This window comes from Brassica oleracea, chromosome C9 (genome assembly GCF_000695525.1).
Source record: "Brassica oleracea var. oleracea cultivar TO1000 chromosome C9, BOL, whole genome shotgun sequence".
Lineage (NCBI taxonomy): Eukaryota > Viridiplantae > Streptophyta > Magnoliopsida > Brassicales > Brassicaceae > Brassica > Brassica oleracea.
The window spans coordinates 39,753,965-39,776,817 of NC_027756.1; the positions used below are offsets into that span (position 1 = coordinate 39,753,965).

The 22,853-nt window shown below is 26.6% G+C and overlaps 1 protein-coding gene across 1 annotated transcript; it reads left to right on the forward strand.

The window, feature by feature from the left end:
• The first annotated feature begins 11,578 nt into the window (after positions 1–11,578).
• LOC106316480 lies at positions 11,579–13,257 on the forward strand. The gene is made up of 3 exons (XM_013754371.1): positions 11,579–12,074; positions 12,432–12,631; positions 12,977–13,257. Exons 1-3 carry the CDS (start codon positions 11,801–11,803, stop codon positions 13,196–13,198), a joined length of 696 nt encoding a protein of 231 aa, XP_013609825.1. The 5' UTR covers positions 11,579–11,800; the 3' UTR covers positions 13,199–13,257.
• The last annotated feature ends 9,596 nt before the right edge of the window (positions 13,258–22,853 follow it).

The following is a 22,853-nucleotide window of genomic DNA, read 5'->3' on the forward strand; positions in this document are numbered from 1 at the left end:
CTAGTATTGAAAAAATGTTAAAATTATACACAGTCAAATACACATAAATACGGCCGAGGGTTATATTGCGGTTTGACTGACACTTGGAGGATTGACCCGTGGGTTTTTGAGTTTGCGGATTACTTTGCAAAAAAAAACCACATTGAGGGTTTTTTTTTGCAGAAAACCCATTATACTAAACCGTTCATGAATCTTTAGATATATCGGACACTGAGAATGTCTCCAGGCAGAACTAAACTCTTTAAAAGAGAGGTTAAACTCTTCGAATGAGATCACTCATGTGGCATTGACGGAGTGAGGGAGAGAAGCGTTGTTTTTGTTTCCTTGGGTATTTATTTGTGTGTTTCGTTTAATTAATTCTCATCTGGAAGTGATAGTTATTGATGCATGGTCTTAATCCTTGTTTGTGTACAAAACTTAGAACCAGTAATTTTAAACCTGAACAGGATTGACGGTCGAACCATGTTACATTGTGAACTACAAATATTCAGGTTGAGTTGTTAAAAAACGGGTTGGCTTGTTTTACCAAAAATCAAGTTTGTCAAAAAAACAAATCTTTAAAAAAAGATTATAATAGGATTTCAAAGAAGCATGCAGGACCATACACGTGTTATTTAGGCTTAGACGTTCGGGTACCCGTTGGCGTTCGGATCGGGTTTTTCGAATTTCGGTTCTTTTTTATAACACATCCTAGGTCCTATTCTAGTAAATTTGCAAGTACGGGTCGGGTTCGGATATACCACATCGGGTTTGGGTCGGCTTTGTATCACATCATAGAACCTATAAAGTAATCATATATCATTCGGATTCGGGTTATATTGGATCTGTTCGGATATACCCGAAATAAAATCTAAAATTAAAAAATAAAACATAAGATATATATATATATATATATATATATTTATATATAATTAAGTATTTAAGGTAGTTATTTATATTTTAAATACTCATTGTTAGATAACATATCAAAATAAATATGAAATTGAATATTTGAAGTATATATTCATGTTTCATATAATTTTGGACATTAGGATCGGTTTTTTCGGATATCTTTTCAGATTTTTTGGTTTTTTCATTTTTTCGGGTTACCCGTTCGGATTCGGTTAATAACACTTCGGGTTCGGATATGTTTTGTACCACCTTACAAGACCCATTTAGATATTTTTTACATTTCAGACCGGATACTGATCGGATTTTTTGGTTCGGGTTCGGTTCGAATTTCGGGTTACAGAAATATTATGCCCAGGCCTAGTGTTATTGTTCAAAGAATCACTGTAACTCACAACTATAGCTCTCTAAAATTAAAGCATTGATTTCATATTTGTTCCTACTTGGTTTTCGTCTATAATTAAAATTTATTTCATAACTATTTCTATGAAAACTTTATTGTGTGATTTAACTTAATCAAACTCACTCGAACGATAATATAATTTATGATCCATCCCAAAACGTTTTTGGTTTAGTCACCGACCCTGTATTAAAACAGTTACTTAAATCTCAACAAATCCTAAACAATAAAATCCAAACTAATTATACAATCTTTAAATATCCCTTGATAATTATCTACTTCTATTTCAGACATTTTTCCTTTTCATCACGTTGTGCAAAAGAAAAAAAAATTAAATAAAGCAGCTCTCCTCGTAATAGTCTGGCTTGTGGTTTTTGGTTCCCAAAAAAATTATACAAGGTATGCCATCGATTTCTTCGTAAGTCCTTTGTTGTCATGTTCACAAATCGTATTTATTTGATATATGTATGTGTATCTATTGACATAATTTGAAATTAGATTTTTTTTTTTTTGTAAAGAAAGATAGAACTTTCTTTTGATCTAGTATACATGCATATGTTTGAATTTATATGAAGAATTAAGAGATGTAGGCCTCTCCAGTTTAGTGTTTGTATTTGGTTCCTCTTACCTTTTGACAATGATGGATTCGGAAACGATTCATGAATTCACTGGAAAACTAATGGAGCTTGTGTTTCGTATGAAGTCGTGTGGGTGGAAGGTTGAAGATAAAGAATTGGCGAAGAAGATTATATCCTCATTACCTTCAAAATTTGATAAAGTCTTGGTGGATATTGCGGAAACACTTTCGATTAGTATCCTTATCGATTGTTTGCTAGTTCATGAATACAATATTATGAGACAGGTTCAAGAGTACTCTTTGGAAGAATCAGTTGCTGACAGTGTTGATGTGGAAGAAAGTCTTCAAGAAGAAGCTGAAATATTATATTCTTTGAATGAGATCACTCAATGCCAAGTGGCATCCATGGAGAGACAAGGAGAAGTGTTGTCGGTGGTGCAGGAGAATCGAAAAATGCTTATGCAGCTGCAAAAACAAATGGTGGCCTTAATGCAACATACACTCTGAGTAGTTGCAAAGACTTGGTTGGTTTGGTTTTGGTTTTGTCTTTTTTTTGTTCTTTTTATTGGTTTGGCTTTTTTTCTTCTCTTTTTTTTCTGAAAGTAATAACTATGACACGTGACTATTTGAATTACTGTGGGTTTTATTCTTATTAGGTGGATATTATTTTATCTATTTTTTACTTTTTAGAGGTTGCCTTTCGACGATATAAATATATATTTTGCTTACGAACAAAATCTAAGACCTTCTCTAAACATAAAATAGCCGTAGAATCCGTCTCGTAACCGCAGAATATTTACCTCCACTCACCAGGTTTTTGGCTGTACGTAGCGATAGGTCATAGAAATACATCCCCTTGTATGATAGCGTTAGCAATAAATGAAACTACATCAATCCGAGGGTAGTCCATATATTTATGTGGTTCCCTATTACTTACGCTTTTTTATACACAAATTAGTGTCCTAAAATATGTGTAAAGATTACAGGAGAAACTCAAACGTATGCAATAGAACAGATCTACTGTCTTTTTTAAACACGGAACAGATCTACAGATTTATAGATGTTAGTGCTCCAGTACAGTAAATATATATAACTGAGTAAATTCACATTAGGGTTGCTACAAATTCGAGTTAGTATCTCCAGTTTTGCCAATCAAGCCAAAATAATTCTTATAAAAAAAGTCCTTTCCTGTATTAGAGACAAAGTCGTCATAAATAATATAAAATATATGAACTAATCAATTTATCACCAATTGGTTTTAAATTGAAAACTCGTCTAATTTAATATCATGAACTCTTTAATCTTGGTAAAATCATCTAGTTACTTGTTGGGCACAAAACAAAAACGATGATTTTGAGTTATGGGTCTCCATCTCTTCTGATCTCGTTGAAATCAGACCCCTTCTGATCTGATCAACATGAATGGTATATGTTATGATAAATCATGATCCCCAACCTTCTGAATTGTTGTAGCCTAAGAAGACAACTTCTTACTAAGATCAAATTTCATTAATTGTAGAATTTAAGTAACCGAATTATATGCTGGCAACATAAATCGGATATGATAAATCATGAATCCCCACTATTGTCCCCATATGAATCAACATTAATATTTGACAAAAGTAAATGAATCAGCATTCATAGATTATTATATTATCAACATGAACCCCCATCATATCATATAATCATATTATATGTTCGTTGGATAAAATCAACATCAAAAGATTCGTATAGGATCAATATGAATCCACATTAAGTATCTAAACCATATAGAATCGATGTAGGATATAACGCTATAATTGATCAGTTAGTGTATATTTCTTGTCACGATTAATAGATTATTTAAAGATGAATATGAATCCCCGTTAAAGTATTCATACTTTCTTTTTGGTCAAATAAAAGTATGCATACTATATACAGTATGTGAAAGATGGAATCGACATTAAAAGATTATTCTATGATCAAATATGAATCATTGTCCTCCAATACTAACTACTAACTCGGCATTCCTAACTTAACAATAGAATCTCCATACTGCGGAGAAATTCTAAGTTCTAACCATAATATAATAGTAAATGCATGTTGGGTAGTTGTGCTTTGTCGACTAACCATTATCGATTATAATATTTGATAATATCAAGCAAATTGGTAAAATAAAAGTATATATATTGATGACTCTTCCGTCCAACTAATATACTGGAGAAACATAAGATCCAAATTAGTATATTCTATCGAACAAAACCTATAAATATATATTACGTGTTTTTTTCAAATAAATAAGGCCCTTTTGTCGTTTCTAATTTACAAAAAAAAAAAGAGGAAATTATTATAGTTTTATTTATTTTATTTTCCTCATTTTATTAGGTTATCCAACTACCCACCTCCCCAAAACTATTGGAGGATCCAAGTCTCCTCCCTCTCAACCACAAAGCTACATTTCTTTTGCAGAAAGATATGGACCTTTATGATAGTATATAAATACATGTAGATTCCATTCTCATTATAGCTTTTTTTGTTCACTCCGTTATTGATAACTTATACATCGTTCTTCAAATCACAGATTCTATAAAACATAAATACCAAAGTTATATACGTATATACTAGGTATTTTGACTGCAATTGCGGGCTTAATAATTTTACAAAAAATTATAAATAGATATATTATCAATTCAAAACCCATTAGAATAAATTATTTTTATTTTTTTGAAATATTTTTAATAAATTAAATATTAAAAATTTATATACAATTAACTTTTTATTTTGATAAAATATCTTTTATTACGTAATATAAACTTGAAAACATTTATATACGTACACATAAAACTATATACATGGATTTATATATATTTTAAAAATATTATGATTTAAAATATTTTTGGATAACATAATATAGAATAATTTTAGATAATGATGATTTTAAAACTAATGAAATTTGTTTTAAATTTATGGTTAATTATATATTACAACGTGTTTTGCCTGCACTTGCGGGCGTAATAAGTTTACAAGAAAAATGTAAATAGATATATTATTAATTTTATACATAGGATAAAGTATTTTATCATAAAATATCATTTATTACATAAAATAAACTTGTAAACATTCATATATACACAAAACTATATACATGGATTTATATTAATTTTTAAATATTATGAAGTAAAGTAATTTTGGATAACATGTATAAAATCTTTCTAGTAATGAAGATATCAAATATATTTTACTCGATAATTTATTAAGGGTAACTATAAACATTACATATTTAATATGAGAGCGAAAAAATCATTTCGCAAATAATAGTATTAATAAATACTTTGAATTATTTGTCCACCTTTTCAGAAATTATTACAATAAGTAATTTTGATTGTCCTAAAACATTTATTTTAAAAGATAAATGTTTCATTCTACCTTATGTGATATATATTAAAATAAAATCCGTTTAATATCAGTAAACCAAATATGATATAAACATATATAATAATATTTCAATAATACTAAGGTAAATATAATATAAGTTTAACTATGAAATGATCGTTATAATTTTTAATTATTTTCAAGATAATAATAAATTATCATGTAAATTGCTAAAATTATATATTAAATTAATAATTGAGCATAAAATATAATTAATTATTATAATTGAGCATAAAATATAATAAATTATTAGCATCTCTATAACTTTATTTGATAAGTCAGTTTCCTATGTGTCGCACTCACGTTTATTCTTATGATGGTTAATTACCGAGGTATCCTTAATAAATTAAAGATTTTACATTTAAATACTATATATTGGTGATTTTTTTATTTGGTTTCCTTTTTATTTTTTCCAAATAACATATACAATAAAAAAAGAAAAAATTATAAAGTTTAAAAAATGAATTTAAAACGAAAATATATGTATATATAATATGTTTTCATTAAAAGGAAAGTTCACAAAATAGTAATATACCATTTTAAAAATATTTTTAAATAACATACAATATACTTCTAAACTTTTTTTTTGTCAGCAACATTATTTTCTCCACCACAATATACTTCTAAGTAATAAAATGCTTTCTTATATCTATATTTTTTTAGATGAAAAATATATATTTGTATATAATGTAATATCGTAAAAAAAGTTCACACATATAATCTTGATACTAGAAAAAGAAATATTATTTCTTTTAAAATATAATTTAAACAATACAAAAACAATATTTTCAAATTCATAGAAATATTTTTTTTATATATCAATTTATTTTCTTAGATGATTACATAAAATAATAACATAAAAACTGATGTATGTTTAATTGACTGAAAATAGTTTATAATTATTGAAATATTTAATTTTTTCACATATTTGGTTTATTATAATATCTTTCAATTATAGAAAAAATCTATAAATTAAATTTTACTTATATAATATGATTTATGAAATAACAATCATAAATGTTTTTACTGCTTATTTTTAAGAGATATAAAAACAAAAAATAAATTTTAACAATAAAATTTTTGATCAAATAGTAAAAAAATATTTTAAAATAGCATAACAATGTATACTTTAACGAGGTAGATATATTATATTTTATCATTATTCAAAATTATTTGTTTTCATATTTATTTAATCTAAGTCACTATTATATTTTATCATTATTAAAATGTTTTATATCTCTTAAAAATAAGAAGTAAAAAATTTATGATTGTTTTTGAGAAATCATATTATATATATATATATTTAATTTAATATATACATATTTTTTTTTTGCTATAATTGAAAGATATTATAGTCAATAATAAATAAAATATTTTAACAATAAATATCGTTTGATCAAATAATTAAAAATATTTTGAAAATTGCATGTATTATATACTTTAAGGAGGTATATATATCATATTTATCATTATTAGAATTATTCGTTTTCGCAATATTTAGTTTGCTTTTTGATTTTATGGTTTTATGTTTGTGGAACTTAATCTAATCATAATTAAAATACCCAAGAAAATCTAATTCTCAGTTTTAGTATTATTTAAAATAAGTTTATGTTTACCATTCAATAAATCTAAACCATAAAAATATTTAGAATTTATAAAATATTTTAATTATTGTAAATATTGATATGTGTTCATGAGTTTCCAAAATTTTATCAGTTATTTATGTATGTAAATTCCTATTGAATATCACTTCATTTTCTAATATTTTTAAAACATCAACATATAATTTGATAAATATAATGAAAATATATGCATATTGAAGCGATAAATAAAACTAATTTTATTTGACTTAACTATAATCAAAAATAATTATACTTAAGTTTGAATTTTAAAGAATATATATAACCCAATATATTCACAACATGAGTGACTCAAATAATCCAACTTATATCTAAAATCAAACATTTACTTACAATGAGAATAAATAAATTTATAATAATAATTTATTTATTTTGTAAATATAAATTATACGATTACTCAAAATATATTAAAAATGAAAATAAAGTATTAACCAACCGCTACAATTTAGTTCTTTTGTAAAATTTGTATTTATGCATGAGACTTCAGAATATTATCGTTATATTAATTTATGTAATCTGAAATCAGACAATTTGGTTTATCTTTTATTTTTCTCTAAGCATAATATATCTTAAGTTATACATAATTTTTCTAAAATATATTTGCATATCTCGGACAACAACCAGCCTAAATGCAAATAATAAAATTAATCAAAATTTTAATGTATGTAAAATAAAAATATTATAGTTGAATTCAGAGAAATAGATGCAATCTAATATACCTAAATAATAACTAAATTGACTTTAAGAACAACAAAACGACTAGATATAACATATCTAATATTATAAGTCTAACTAAAGTAATATAATATTATTAATATAAACTATAAATATAAATTATAAATACAAATTATAAATTAATTTAAAATTAAAAATAATTATAAATTCATTTAAAATTCAAAGTAATTATAAATTAATTTAAAATAAAAGTAAAATATCTACCAATTATTATAGTATATTTACTTTATAAATATTTATATCTGTGCATTAGCACGGAAAAATCACCTAGTTTGTACATTATAAAATATAAGAGCCTACGATTTTTTTTAAAACAGCCTACGATAAATATCACTTACTAATAGAATGATAAAAATTCTAACTAATAGAATGATAAAAATTCTAGCATAACTCGTGAAAGTTACAAAGTTATAATAATATTGATTAACCAATTTAATAAGTTAATCTAAAATTATTTTAAAATATGATAAATAAGCCAAATAAGAAAATTTCCAACTAAAATAATAAAAAATATGCTACATAAGCAAAATAATTTAAAATCATGAAAAAGTTAACAAATGAGCAAAATCTTATAATTTTCAATTGAAATTATTTTAAAATAAACAAAATAAACAAAATTATCAAAATTATCAACTAAAATTATTAAAAATATGATAAATAAGCAAAATAACTTAAAATCATGAAAAAGTTAACAAATGAGCAAAATCTTATAATTACCAATTAAAATTATTTTAAAATAAACAAAATAAACAAAATAAGAAAACTAAGAAAAATTATCAACTAAAATTATTAAAAATATGATAAATAATAAAAATTACTTAAAATCATGGAAATCATGACAAATCAGCAAATTTACTTCTCAAATAATAGTATAAATGTGAAATCTATATTAAAATAAAATCTTTTTAATATTACTAACCCAAATGTAATATAAAGAAGTATATAATATTTTAATATTACTAAAGTAAATAACTATGATATTATCATTAGATTTTTTTAATTATTCTCAACATAATGATAAATTATCAGTTAAATCATTCAAATTATCTATTAAGATATAACTGATCATGAAATATGACTAAAACTAAAATTATGGAAAACAAGAAATTTACTAATTAATTAAATATTAAATATTTATATACAATAACTTTTATATTTTGATAAAGCACCTTTTATTACGTAAAATAAACTTGAGCACACTCATATATACATAAAACTACATACATAGATTTATATTTTATTTTAAAATATTATAATGTAAAATATTTTTGGATAACATGATATAGAATATTTTTAGATAATCATGATTATAAAAGTAATAAAATTCGTTTTTAATTTAGGGGTAATTATATATTATGTGATATATATATATATAAACATCCAAAATTTAAAAAAATAAAATAATTCTTATATGTATATATAATCGGTATAATATTACTAAATGAAATCTATTATAAACATATATAAAATAATTTATATTACTAAAGTAAATATTTTAGGTCTATTTGCAAATTTGACTCAAAATTCAAATTCAACCCTAGAACTAACCCATATTTTTTTGAATTTTTCTTTTGCCCTATTCACCCACAAGTTCATATTATTCACGAAAATGCCATTAGTTCTTTTTTCCAAAAATGACGTTTTTACTCTCTCAACCTCATCATCTTCAAGTATTTACAAGATTGTCATTGACATCAATACACCAACCACCATGAACAACCAATCTGAAGCTCTTAATGCACCTCAAATCGACTTACACTCATTCTTTCGCAATTCTTATGAACTAAAAACAACATCTCTTTCACTTTATTTCCATATTCATCCAAAAAAACTCAAGATTTTGATTCTAAAATTTTTATGGTTTAATGAGGCGTTGAAGCTGATTCTTCGTGGGTCACTTTTGTTTGGGATTCTGGGTGCTTGGAAAAGATATATGTGTGCTAAACAAGTTATCTCACATGGAAGTCGTCTAGGGTAAACGAGTTAGTTTTGCGTTTGACCGGATTATGTCAGAAATTTGACTTTTCCTGAACGACTTACACATAAGTCGTCCAGTATAAAATTAAAAAATCAATATTTTGTTATACCTAGACGACTGCCATGTAAGTCATCGTAGGTATGTAATATTTGATGTGTGTAGTAATATTTTGTTATTAATTATTATTTCAACTTCAAGCAAAAATAATTAATTACATATTTAAAAATTAAAATTAAAAAATCATTAGCCAACTTTTTCTTAAAAATAAAACTACAAGCAAAATCAAGATCAAAATCCAAAAATTTAATTGTTATTATTTTTTAAACAAAAACCAAAATCTAAAAACCAAAATCACCATTCATGTTTTTCTAAAAACAAAAATCTACTGCAGAATCAAAAACCATAAAATAAAATCCAAAATCTAAAAATTAAAATCTAAAAGCCAAAAACCAAAATCTAAAATCTAAAATCTAAAATCTAAAAACCACCCAAACAATCATCACCTAAGTTTTCTTGAGAATTCTTATCCCTTAGTTATAATAAATTTGATTAATTTTTTGTATTATTGTGTTTTGCTATTGAAGTTGAATCAATAACTTCAATTATGTCAAGTAATTTTGGCAAGATAATATTGTGGAAAGTGAACATATTTACCAAAAAGTTTCATTAATATCTTTTCAAATTTTACAAAAAAAATCACAACTAAAGGAATGCACATGCAATTCACAAAACATACCACAAACAAAACTATTATAGATCATTCATCTACAAATACAAGCTTGGACTCCAAGAAATATATTATAAAACTATTAACTATGATATTATCATTCGATTTTTTTTAGTTATTCTCAAGATAATGATAAATTATCAGCTAAATCAATAAAATTATTTATTAATATTAATAATTGATTGTAAAATATGACTAAACCTAAAATTAAGGAAAACATGAAAAATCAGCAAATTTACTTCTCAAATAATAGTATATATACTAGATGTTTTGCCCATAAATGCAGACATAATCTTCCTATGAATACTTATTAGTTTATGTTATTAATCTAAAACCAACATAATAAGTTATTATTTATGTTTTAAAATAGATAAATCAAACATCAAAGTATTTATATATGTCATATATTTTTTTAATCAAAATATATACTTATTATTGTGTTAAGTTTTTTAAAACACTCATATATATCTTAGAAATAGTTTAGGAAATATCTTTATATAAATTTTTTGGTTGACTGATATTTAATTATAAATTGTTTTTTTTTATCTTAATTTTTAACTTTTATAATCAAAATATTGTTTTCAGATAGCAACACAATATATATAAGAATTATCTTATTTTTTAAATTTTTGATGTTTTTATTATGGCCCTTTTATTATATTATTTTATAATCAATTATTTAATATTTAATATAACATATAAACTTTATATTATTGAAAAAAACGTTTTAATTATATATAAAATTCATTGAGGGTATTTTTTAAATTAATAAATTAGTGAATCAGTTAGAAACTAATAGTAAATCAATAACCTATCTAAAAGACTAAAACCTAATAAAAATGACAAATAAGAAAAACTAACTAAATTTTGATATAACATATAAATTTATTATTATTAAAATCAAATTCGTTTTTATTTATGTACAAGATTCATAAGGGGTATTTTTTTAAATTAATAAATTAGTGACTCATCTAAAAAATAATAAATCAATGATTTAGCTAAAATTTAATAAAAACATGATAAATAAGTAAAATTAGCTAAAATCAAAGAGATAATGACAAATCAATAAATTTAATTCGCAAATAATAGTATAGATATATAGATTTATATATAAAAAAAAGATTACTGTGAAAGATACATTAAGATTTATTGATGAGCACATATCATGTTATATAAGAATCTACATCCTAGTTCATATTATGATAATTAATACATCACTGATAAAGACATGTTTCCCCTTTTGATTTTTAGTGTGAGCTTGCCTTCTTATTGGCTAAACTTAGAAAACACCAACTTGGACTACATAATCTAAGTTGTAAAATCCTCCAGTAAATAAACTTGGTCTATCCAATCATATTATCTCTCTATGCTATCCACCATTTTACATAAACCCCCAAATCTCTCTTCATCAACATCATCTCTACTTCTCTCTCTCATTCATTGCAATGGGCAGAAGATGCTCAAACTGTGGAAACGTAGGACATAACTCAAGGACATGTTCTTCTTACAAAACAAGAGTCATTAGGCTCTTTGGTGTTCATGTAGACACTAGAGGCTCTTCTCCGCAACCTCCTCCTCCTCCACCGTCGTCACTTTTAGCCGCCGCAATGAAGAAAAGCTTTAGCATGGATTGCTTGCCCGCATGTTCTACCTCTTCCTCTTCCTTCGCCGGTTATCTCTCGGACGGTCTCACCCACAGAACACCCGACCGCAAAAAGGGTTACAACTTTGACATATTTACATATACTTGTTTGGGGTTTTCCATTAGATTATGATTGGTTTTGACATATTTTAAAATTTTAGAATATATCATTATATATAAAAAAATTTGTCAACTTGTTGATCATTTATATAGAATTAAACGCTTTTTAACAAAAACATGACATGTGGCCGTATTATAATCAACTATTCCCCTATGTCAATTAATCGATTAGACTAGATTTCAAACTTTGCCAAGAGCATGCAATATATTTGTGTAAATTTCATTGTGAAGCAAAAAATGATGCATCTATACAACCTGATCATTAGACTCGGCTATTTTTTAGATAGGATTATGAATATCTTTTTAATGAGTAGGGGTTCCATGGACGGAGGAAGAGCACCGTACATTTTTAAATGGATTAGAAAAGCTTGGAAAAGGAGACTGGAGGGGAATCTCTAGAAACTTTGTCGTTACAAAATCTCCGACACAAGTGGCAAGTCATGCTCAAAAATACTTTCTCCGTCAAGCCACGACTCTCCATCACAAGAGACGCCGCACCAGTCTCTTCGATATGGCAAGTTTTAATCTTTTATACATAACAAAAAGAATTTTAACTCTAGGTACGAAATTTTAAAAAAAAAACTTTGCAAAAAAAAATCTTTAAGTAAATTCCTTAACGGAAAAAGTCACATCTTCAAAGATTTTAAAAGAAAATTTATACTGCTTTAGTAAAAGGAATTCCTATTTATTTTTTCTCAAAAGAAAAAAAGAATTCCTATTTATTTTACATACTAAATGTCAATATTTGATAAACAAAAAGTCGAGTTTTACATTAAATTAAGCTCTAATAATAAGTGCACATGAACATATGGCTTCTTAATGAGTTATAAAATTGTTTGTCAATCTATATGTTCAACAGGTTTTCGCCGGCAACGTTGAAGAAAATAATACCATTCCATGTAATGATCATTTTGGGTCGACCACAGATGTTGTTTGGAAACAAGGATCAGTCAATCCTTGTCTTGGATATCAAGCTCCGGAAGTATCCGAGTCGGGTAACTCAGTTGGACTTGATCTTGATCTGAAGCTTGCGTCTCTTCAGACTACCGAATCGAATATTAGACCCATCAGCGTTACGTGAAAAAAACATATAACACGTTTAAAATGGTTTAAGTAGTATAACTATAATGTTCACATATCTATATTAATCTTCGATCCTGTCTAGTTCGATGTTGATCCATATTAGTTAATTACTCTGATAATTTGGTTAATATTATTTAAATATTGAGAGATATTTGCCTTGGATCTACACTTTTTTTATAAACGCAATGGCCCTTATGCTTACCTTTTTGAAAATGTTAAGTTGTTTTTTATTTTGATAAAAACTAAGTTACTATATTCAACAGAAAACAGGACTAGAAAAGAACACGCGACACTACTTTTAATTTTAAGATATGATTATTTGTGTTAACTAACTTTCTCAGAAGAATTTAATATTAGTTGGTCAAAAAGAAATTAATGTTGTAGGCTTTTTGTTTAAGAAAACAATATTAGTCGATGGTAATTCCAATAAAGCTCAATCTTTTACATTGAATAATTCTGAATCCACTTCAAAACAAAACCGAGGGTAACTTTCAGAAGCAAAATAATTCAGTTTTTGGAGAAAACAAAATAATACACATTTTAATCATTTCTACATATAGTGCAAGGTGTGTTAATAGTGACACTACTATTGGAAAGAAACAAAGTGATTGGAGGACAAAATGTCTACCTTTTGATGTCATCGTTAGACATATAAAATACTACTTTTCTTTTTCTGGGTTGAGATTTTGGTTTGGAAATTACACTATAGTAGGGTAAAGAGTATTAGCCCTGGGACGGATCCGGATATCCGGGAAATTTAGGGTATCCGGATCCGGATCTGGATCCGTGGATTTAATATCCGGATCCGGATTCGTGGTTGCGGATATCCGTCTCGATATTCCATTATCCGCGGATATCTGGAGCCGGATCCGGATCCGTCAAAATAATTAAAAATATTTTTTTTAACAAAAAATACTAATTTTTTAATATAATACATAAATTAAATATCTATAAATATATTTATATATGTTTATAATATTGTAAAAACTAAAATATAATATTATAAGATTAATTCATGTATAAATATTAATATATCAAATATAAATATTAATAAATTTAAAAATTTAATGTATTTAAAAAATACGGATCCGGATCCGGATATCCGGACCTAAAAATTAAGATATCCGGATTCGGTTTGCACGGATCCAAGATTTTACTATCCGGATTCGGATCCGGACACCCTGGATATCCTATTTTCAGAGCGGATCCGGAGCGGATCTCGGATCGAATCCGGATCTCGGATAATAAGTCTCAGGCCTAAAGAGTATCACATTTGAAACAAGATCATATTACGACTAGACTATATATTAACGAGACCATTAAATTAGAGGTTTTGCTCTGTCTTAAAGTTTAGCAGGTTAAAAATATTTATTATCGTGGATATTGAGCTTTAACAGTTTTATTTCATAATATAGTTTTTTCAATAAAAAGGTACATCTAAAACTTTATTATTTTAATTCTGTTTTCTAAGATTAAAGTGTGCCCACGGGATTCTGATCTTCCCCTACCAACATGTTCTGAATAAAAGCACTTTAATATATACGAACATGAGTCGCAGAAATAATTTTAGTTTATTTACTAACATTGATAAATATTAAATAACTTGGAACGGTGCCTTGAATTGTTTTCAGTTGGAGTTACAGTTATTACCATCTAAATCAAATGATAATTAAAATCATCAAGCTATGGATGGAGGATGGTGTTGGTTGGGTCTTCGTAAAAATTATGATAAAAATAGTAAGGGTTTAAAACACGTTTTCAAGTATTATCAATTTCAGTGGAAATTTTTATTATTGGAACCGGCATTGCTCAAGTGTAATCTACGTAGATTTTGTTTTGAGCCTCTTTTATTATTATTATTTAAAAAAAAAATCTTTATAACTAAAAGCATGTAGACACATTTTTTTTATCATAAGTGTAAGCTAACCTACGTAGATTTTGGGTTGGCTCTTAGAGGCCATTCAATCTATAATTTAAAATGAGGGCGATTTGATTTTTTGTAACTTCTTAGATGATTAAACTAAGGCCTAGATTGGTAGAGCATTAGCATTATGCTCTACATTATTCAATCAACAATTGTTAGAAAAGCATTTACTAAATGCAAATGCTCTTTTGCCAATGCTCTCACATTGAAGCTTTTAGAAGAGCATTTGCATACATAATTTATAAAATTAAGGAAAATATATAATTAATTCTTTTATTTTATTTTATAATATCAAAAAATTATTTTTATATCCCAAAAATAAAATTTTGATTTCTAAAATTAATTTATAATAAAATTATTTTTAAATAGTTTTTCACATTTAAAATATATAATTTAATTTATATATTTAATTTATTTTAAAAGTGAAAATATTATTTTAAAATATAGATATTTTAATTAAAAATTTTATTTTTAAATAATATTTTCGATATAAACATAATTTTATTAAAAATAAAATATATTATATATTAATTTTTATAATAATTTTAAATAACATATTCATACTGATATACCAATCATCCTATTAAACAGTTTAGCAAAAGCATACAGCTCCTGCAGCATATTGGTTCTATAACATACTGCTACTGCTAATGCTAATGCTCTGTCAATCAGGGCCTAAGGAACTCAGCACAAATTTTAAACTGACTACAATAATCCTAAAGTACACAATTTAAAATATACTTTCAATTTCAAATGTTTTACAAAAAAAATACTTCAAAACGATACATTTTGTACATTTTTTACGCTTTTTTGTTAGACAATAATAGTAAAATTCGAAAACTAATTATGTTTATTAAATTTTGATTGGCTAAATTATTAGAAATAATTAATCATAAAATAATACTTTATAATTAAACTTTAATATGTTTTCTTAATAAAAGTACCAAAACATAATGAATATTTAATAACAATAGATTTCAAAATAGATTATCAAATATCAAGTTCAAAACTGAATTAATATATATATATATATATATATATTATGTTTGAATAATAGTAAATTTGTTATTTTATTATAAACCTCTTTAAAATTTTAGTTGAATACACTTTCTTACAATTTTGGCGTGTTAGTTGTGAAAGGTTATCCCCAAAATAAATAGTATGGAAATCGAAAAAATCATCACCTAGAAACTACCAAATTTGATAGTCCAATATGAACTCGAATCAAGTTAATTACTTAGGTTACTATAGTCATGCATTTTTTATTAATTTATATTAGGTATACAATTTGTTTCTTCATGGGAAACCATTGGTTGATATAGAACAGAGCAATAAAAATGAATTTCCATTGGTGCGCGTGGGGGTCCCTTGTTATCATGTCAATACACCAAATGGCCACCAATACTTTTAAGTTACAAAGACGTTTCACCCAACCCTTTTTGGGGGTCCATTGCTTATCAATGACGATATATAAGACCTCAAATTATTTCCGTTTAGTCACAAATAAATCCAAAAGTCTGTACATATATGATACCCTGTCAAAGATTCAAATTATTCCGTTTTAATTCTAAATTTTTTTCTAACTAATATATATCTCCATTCTTATGTATATAATATGTCTCATCTACTATTGTAGGGAAAACAATTTCTAAGCACGCTATGTTTTATCACGAAAAGACGTGAAAATCGTAACCAAGCCCAGCCCAAAGTCCAAAACAACATGGGTTAAAAACTTGAGGTCCTGTAAAAAAGTAATATTTCAAAATGATGCTGAGAGGATTTGAACCTATCACCTTTTGTACTATCACTTCATGGTTTAACCAAGCTACAAGAAATTATATATAATTATTGGCCGAAAAAATATATATTTTTACAGGGCCGGAAGCTTATGCTTCCATGGCTTCTGTCTAGGGCCGCTACTGATCGTAACTAGTTAGAATTTAATAGATGCATTATCATATATGTATATTGGCGGACGTACACTCATAGGTTCTTGACAACTTTGATTTAGTGTTTTCTTTTTATTTACTTTTGAGATTGGCATTTGGCAGCTTTAATTTGGTGTTTGGAATTTTTACTTTTGAATTCAGCAAACTAAAGCATTGATTATGAATTTATGAGTATAATTTATGGATTCCGCAAACTAAAGTATGGGTTATGTTAATATGTTTGGAGAGTGACAAAAGTAACTACACAAATGTGTTGATCCAGCTAAATCTTCAGTGAAGTCGTCTTGCTTGATCCAGTTCAATCCTCGACTTGACTAACGTACTGAAGCGTCTTGAAGCGTCATGAAGCAGATGAAGAAACCTGAACATGTCCTGAAACATACAAAAGTCGTATGTCCGTATGTAATTACATGTCTGGCTGCCGACCCGCAAAGGCCTACATATATCGCGGACGGGTTTGGTTAGAGACCGCGGCCCGCACAAACCTGACCCGCCGTGAGCCACTTGAAGACGAATCTGCTGCGGTACAGAACTGGATGGAACAACATGTTTGTCATCTCTATTCATGTCTCCTACGCGAATGTATTTAACTACCAATCGTACAAATAAATTGTTGAGTTTATTTTCAAAATTATTACTACCTCTGAATTTAAAATATTGATATTTTAAAATTTATAAACAAATTAATAAAACAAAGTATGTACTTTAATTTATTAGTATTATTTGTTTCCTAATAAATTTTTATCACTCATATTTTTATATTTTAATTAATATTTTAGGGTTAAAGTAAAAGACATTAACTAAAACTATAACATCAATCTTATATATAAAAAAACATCAATCATTATACGGAGGAAGTAGGACTAGGCAATCTTTGGATCCCAATCGGATTCCGGTTCAAGCTAGGTTCATGAATTTCAACCACATTTGAATATTATAAAAATTTGGATCAGATTTGGTTTGGTATAATCAGGTCTAGTTCAGGTTTAGTTGTCCAAGATCTAGTTGAACTAAATATAGTTTTGGTTTCGGATATTAATCGAGTTATCGGTTTAAAAATATTGAATTGTACTTGATTAAACTTAATATGTTTCAATTTTTTTTCAATAAGTTTGTGTAAGTGACTTACCCAAACAATATTATTGTCCTTCTAAATAATTTTAAGAGACTCGTCTATCAACCATACAAGACTCTTCCTTAGACTATATGTGACAACATTAGATATATCATGACAAACCTAAACCTTGTACGAATGTGAATTATACATAATCAAATGTAAAGAAATTAATAATTAAAAATTAAAAAAAAATATAAACTTACAAAACTATTTAATTTCATAAAAACAACATCATTGTTTAAACGTGAGATCAAACTTATTCATAATTAAATTTTAAGTGTAATTGTCTTTTTTTTTTTACAGCAAAGAATTTACAGACTCATGTTGACTCTGTAAACCAAATCTGTAACTCCGCATCCATGTGAACGACAAAGGACGATTGTTTCCTAGCACTGCGTGTAATTGTCAAAACATAAAAACATCAATATTGATCAAATACGAAAAATATATTTTAAACTAATTATATAAGTTAATTATTCATGCAATATATAATTCTTTTTTGATACTCAGTAATATCTTGTGTATTTTGGATACATATTAGGGATTGAACTTAGGTTTGGTACAAGTTCTTTTGGAAATTTTGAATATTTTATATTTTCTAAATATCTATTTGGATTCGGAATCGGTCCATGCAAGACTCATAACATGAAATACCATATAACATGATCCATTTGATATTTATGTCGGGTTCGAATCGGTTTGAATTTTTTTTATCGGGTCGGATTTTTAGTTTAGATTTTGAATTCAGTTTATTTTCCTAGTCCTATGAGGAAGTACTTCTTTAGCACCTTCCTTAAAACTTAGTTTTGGCCTTTTGGGGTCAAAAGTATTAACTAAATCAAACTCGGAAAGTTTTTTTGCCAAAAAAAATTAACCACTTGTTGCATAATTAAAAATCTTAATATTAAAAATAGATTAAACAACTTAATCGTTGATACAAATCGAAAGCTTATTCAAAAGAAAGAATTATTTTTTTTTAAATCGATCTTAAATCTTTCTACCACTGAAATGAACGAACAACACTTTAATCTTGTGATGTCTTAGAAGCTAAACGTTAAATAAATTTTATTAGAGAATATTGGTGGAATGGTTCTCTAGAAAAGAAAAGAAAAGAGTAAAAAAAATTACAATAAGAAAAAGTTGGTGGTAAAGATATCTCCATTAAAAAGAAAATAGTTACCTTGGTTTAACCAGAAACATCCCAGATATTTGAACTAATGATAGAGTTGGGTTTGATGACAGGAAAAAAGGTGACAGTTGGTTTTAGAGATTGTCGGGCTGGGAAGAGCGCAGTTGCAATTTAATGAGCTCACCGAGCCCATTAAGTAAAGAATCGTGATTTTTCTTATATAATACGCGCTAATGTCTTTTTTTTGAATGAATATATCATACTCGGATGTCAGGAAAACAGTGTGTTGATAGTAAGAGAACAAGAGAAACCTTAGAAAATAGGATAAACAAATGATCCGTGATGCTCTCCAATAAACAAGCATTACATTTGAGATTTGACAGTGCGAAGTTGCTTAAATAAAAGGCTTTCTTGAATTACACTCACGTGATATATTATATATAATACTACAAGAAGTCGCGTTCTCAAGTCCTTGTTTTCACGACATCTATATAACTAGAGGCTTTACCTTTTAATTCATATTGATATGTTTGTATGAGGATCATTTTCATCTAACATGCGCAATAACATTAATAGCATCTAACCAACGCGGTTGGCCTAGTGCTAGTTGAGGAAGAAAATCCAATACGCTCCCCGCAGGTTCGACTCGCGTTGGCCACCCGGGCCCTCCCTGCTAATTCCTGAGGAGGAAATTACGTGGCTGCTGCGGGCCTCGTGTGATTAGTCGGTTGACCTCGGTCGCCGGATCCCCACGGTTAACAAAAAAAAAAAAAAAAAAAAAAGACCGAAAAACTAAAGTGCAAATAAATATTTTTCATAAAAAAAGAAAAGCATTTAGTGCAAATAAATTTAAGTGTCAATATTTTCTTGATGAATAAGTTGGTTAAATGAGAATTTCTTTATGATAAAGTAACTTGGGCTTTGAAATGAAGAGAAGTCATAGCGGAAGAGATTACAGTTCAAGTCCACCGCTTCAGAAGAAGGAGAACTTGTATCAGGCTTACCGACTACTCGTCAGAGCAAGAATATCCGATGTAGGTAACGCACGCTACCATGTACCCATTCAGAAGATGAAAGACAGCCAATGTATGGAGTTCCATACCAGCTAAAAACCATTATGACAGCTACAGAAGATGCTTGAGGAAGAGACGACATCCACTTGTTCGGGGGCCGACACAGGTTTTCTTGGATTAGTGGACTTAATGAATTAGTTCAATAGTGTTTATTAGATCCTTAACTAGCAAATAAAAGTCTATCCAACTAAGATTGATTAGTGAATCGATTAGTGTTATAACAGTGGGTCAACAGTGATTCATGTGCTAAGATTTTCTTTAATGCTTCTTCTTGCACCTTTAGAAATCTTTTCTAATTATTAGTAACTAACATTAATTTAAAACATACCTTTGAGACCCCCTTAAAGCCTTTTTAGTTAATTATTTATACCTTATACTATTGAATTTTGGCTCGTTGAGATTCTAATAATTAGGACTCGGTATGTAAATAATCCATTAATTTTTCTTAGATTTGGGGCTTATTGAACTAGGGCTGGGCATTTTATCCGTTAAATTTGATTCAATTCGTTATTAGTTTCGATCCGATTCAAAAATTCCGGATATCCGCAAACTTTCGAAGCAAAGCAAATACTAAATATTAATATCCGTTAAAATCGAAACAAATCACAAATATTAAAATTTTGAAAAGCGGATATCCGATCCGATCGGTAATATATAAATACATGTATATCTTGATTATATTTAAAGTTTTAAATGCATAAAATTATATAATTGTTATTCTAACATATGATTTGACAAATTCTATTCACATTATTACTTATATAAAAATATTAAATAAAAGGAAATGAATAAATTTATGACAATTATAATTTTTCCTTAAGTTTTGTCTTATTATAATTGTTTACTAAGTTTAAAAATTTTATAAAATATGTAGATTCACTATTTCTTTTAATTTTTATATTATATATCATGCATTAAAATATTTTACAAAACAAAACTGTATCAAAATTTTAAGATTATTTGCATTAATCAAAATATATGAGATATCCGTAAGTATCCGTAAGTATTCGTAAATATCCACAAATATCTATTTATTTTTCGGATATCCTTAAGTGTTCGTAAATATCCGCAAATATCTATTTATTTTTCGGATATCCGTTTTTCTGAATATCCGTATTTCTCCGAAGCAAAGCAAATAGAAAAATTAGATATCCATGGCATACGAAGCAAATCACAAATACCTTAAAAAACTCGGATATCCGATTTGTGCCCAGGCCTATATTGAACTAGTGATTTGAGAAAATTTCATTTTTTTACCAAATCCCCTCTTATTGAATTTGGTATTTATAAAAGTTTTTATAAATCCAAGGTTATTGGACTTATCAATTGTATAAATCCCATTAAATCTTCCCTTATTGAAAAATTGGAATTTCATCATCAGTATTTATCAAAAGTCATCTTGGATTATCCGAAACATGAATTCTAATTAAAATTCAGTGAGAGGAAAATACTACCTAACTAGGTGTTTTGCCCGATTATGCGGGCATAAACATTTTACAATTACTTATTAATACATATATACATTACTAATTAAAAAGAGTATAATGATAACTTATTATTAATGTTTTCATTTTGAAATTCTTACGTATTATAAATATTTTGAAATTTTGTTTTGTACATTATATTTATTATTAATAAGTAAATCTTAGAAATTTAATATTTTATTTTCAATTATATAAAATTAAATTTTTTATTTGATTAATATTTAGTTATGTGTTTTTCTGTTCTTTTAATTTTTAAATTTTAATTAAAAAGTATTATTCAGATAACAACAAAATATAGATACTAATTATCTTTTTTTTTACTTATAATATATTTTAAATTTTGAATTATTTTTATTATTAATAATTTTAATCACTTATCTAATCAAATAATTATTTAATTCGTCATTTTAAAAAAAATTAATTTTATATTAAAAGATATTTTCAGATAATAACAAAATATCAACACAATATGTGTATGAATTATCTTTTTATTTTAAAATATATTTTTAGATTTTGGATAATTATTATTATTATTTCTAATTTTAATCATTTATCTAATAAAGAAAATTAAAATTCGTTTTTATTTTATGGGTAATATATATATTTTTATTCATTATAGGTATAAACGATATTAACCGCTCTGACTTTTAACATGAGAGTTTCGTTGTGAAAATTACTTCGCAAATAATAGCATAGACGAGATGAATTTTTTTTCGTTGAAACTCATTTTTATTACTATTTAAATGGAGGAGAATGAAAAGAAATACAAGCCTAGCCAAGGCCTTAGTTTTAGGAACTTGCCCAATAATAGTTAAAAGCCCACATAAATTTAAAACCCAAATCCAAGTAAGCTGCAAAAGATAAGAGGGGTTAAGAACTGAGAAGTGGTTTGAAGAGTTTTGGAGTAGAAGCGATTGATGGTTATGAGGAGGAGGGGGTGAAGACGAGGAATTGAGCCGGAATTGCATCATGTGGCC

What these genes read in the sequence shown, in the direction of transcription:
- LOC106316480 (XM_013754371.1), top strand. Translation starts at nt 11,801, where the DNA reads ATGGGCAGAAGATGCTCAAACTGTGGAAACGTAGGACATAACTCAAGG. An exon ending in AACACCCGACCGCAAAAAGG is followed by an intron (nt 12,075 to 12,431) that starts GTTACAACTTTG and finishes TTTAATGAGTAG; the next exon opens with GGGTTCCATGGACGGAGGAA. An exon ending in GCACCAGTCTCTTCGATATG is followed by an intron (nt 12,632 to 12,976) that starts GCAAGTTTTAAT and finishes TATGTTCAACAG; the next exon opens with GTTTTCGCCGGCAACGTTGA.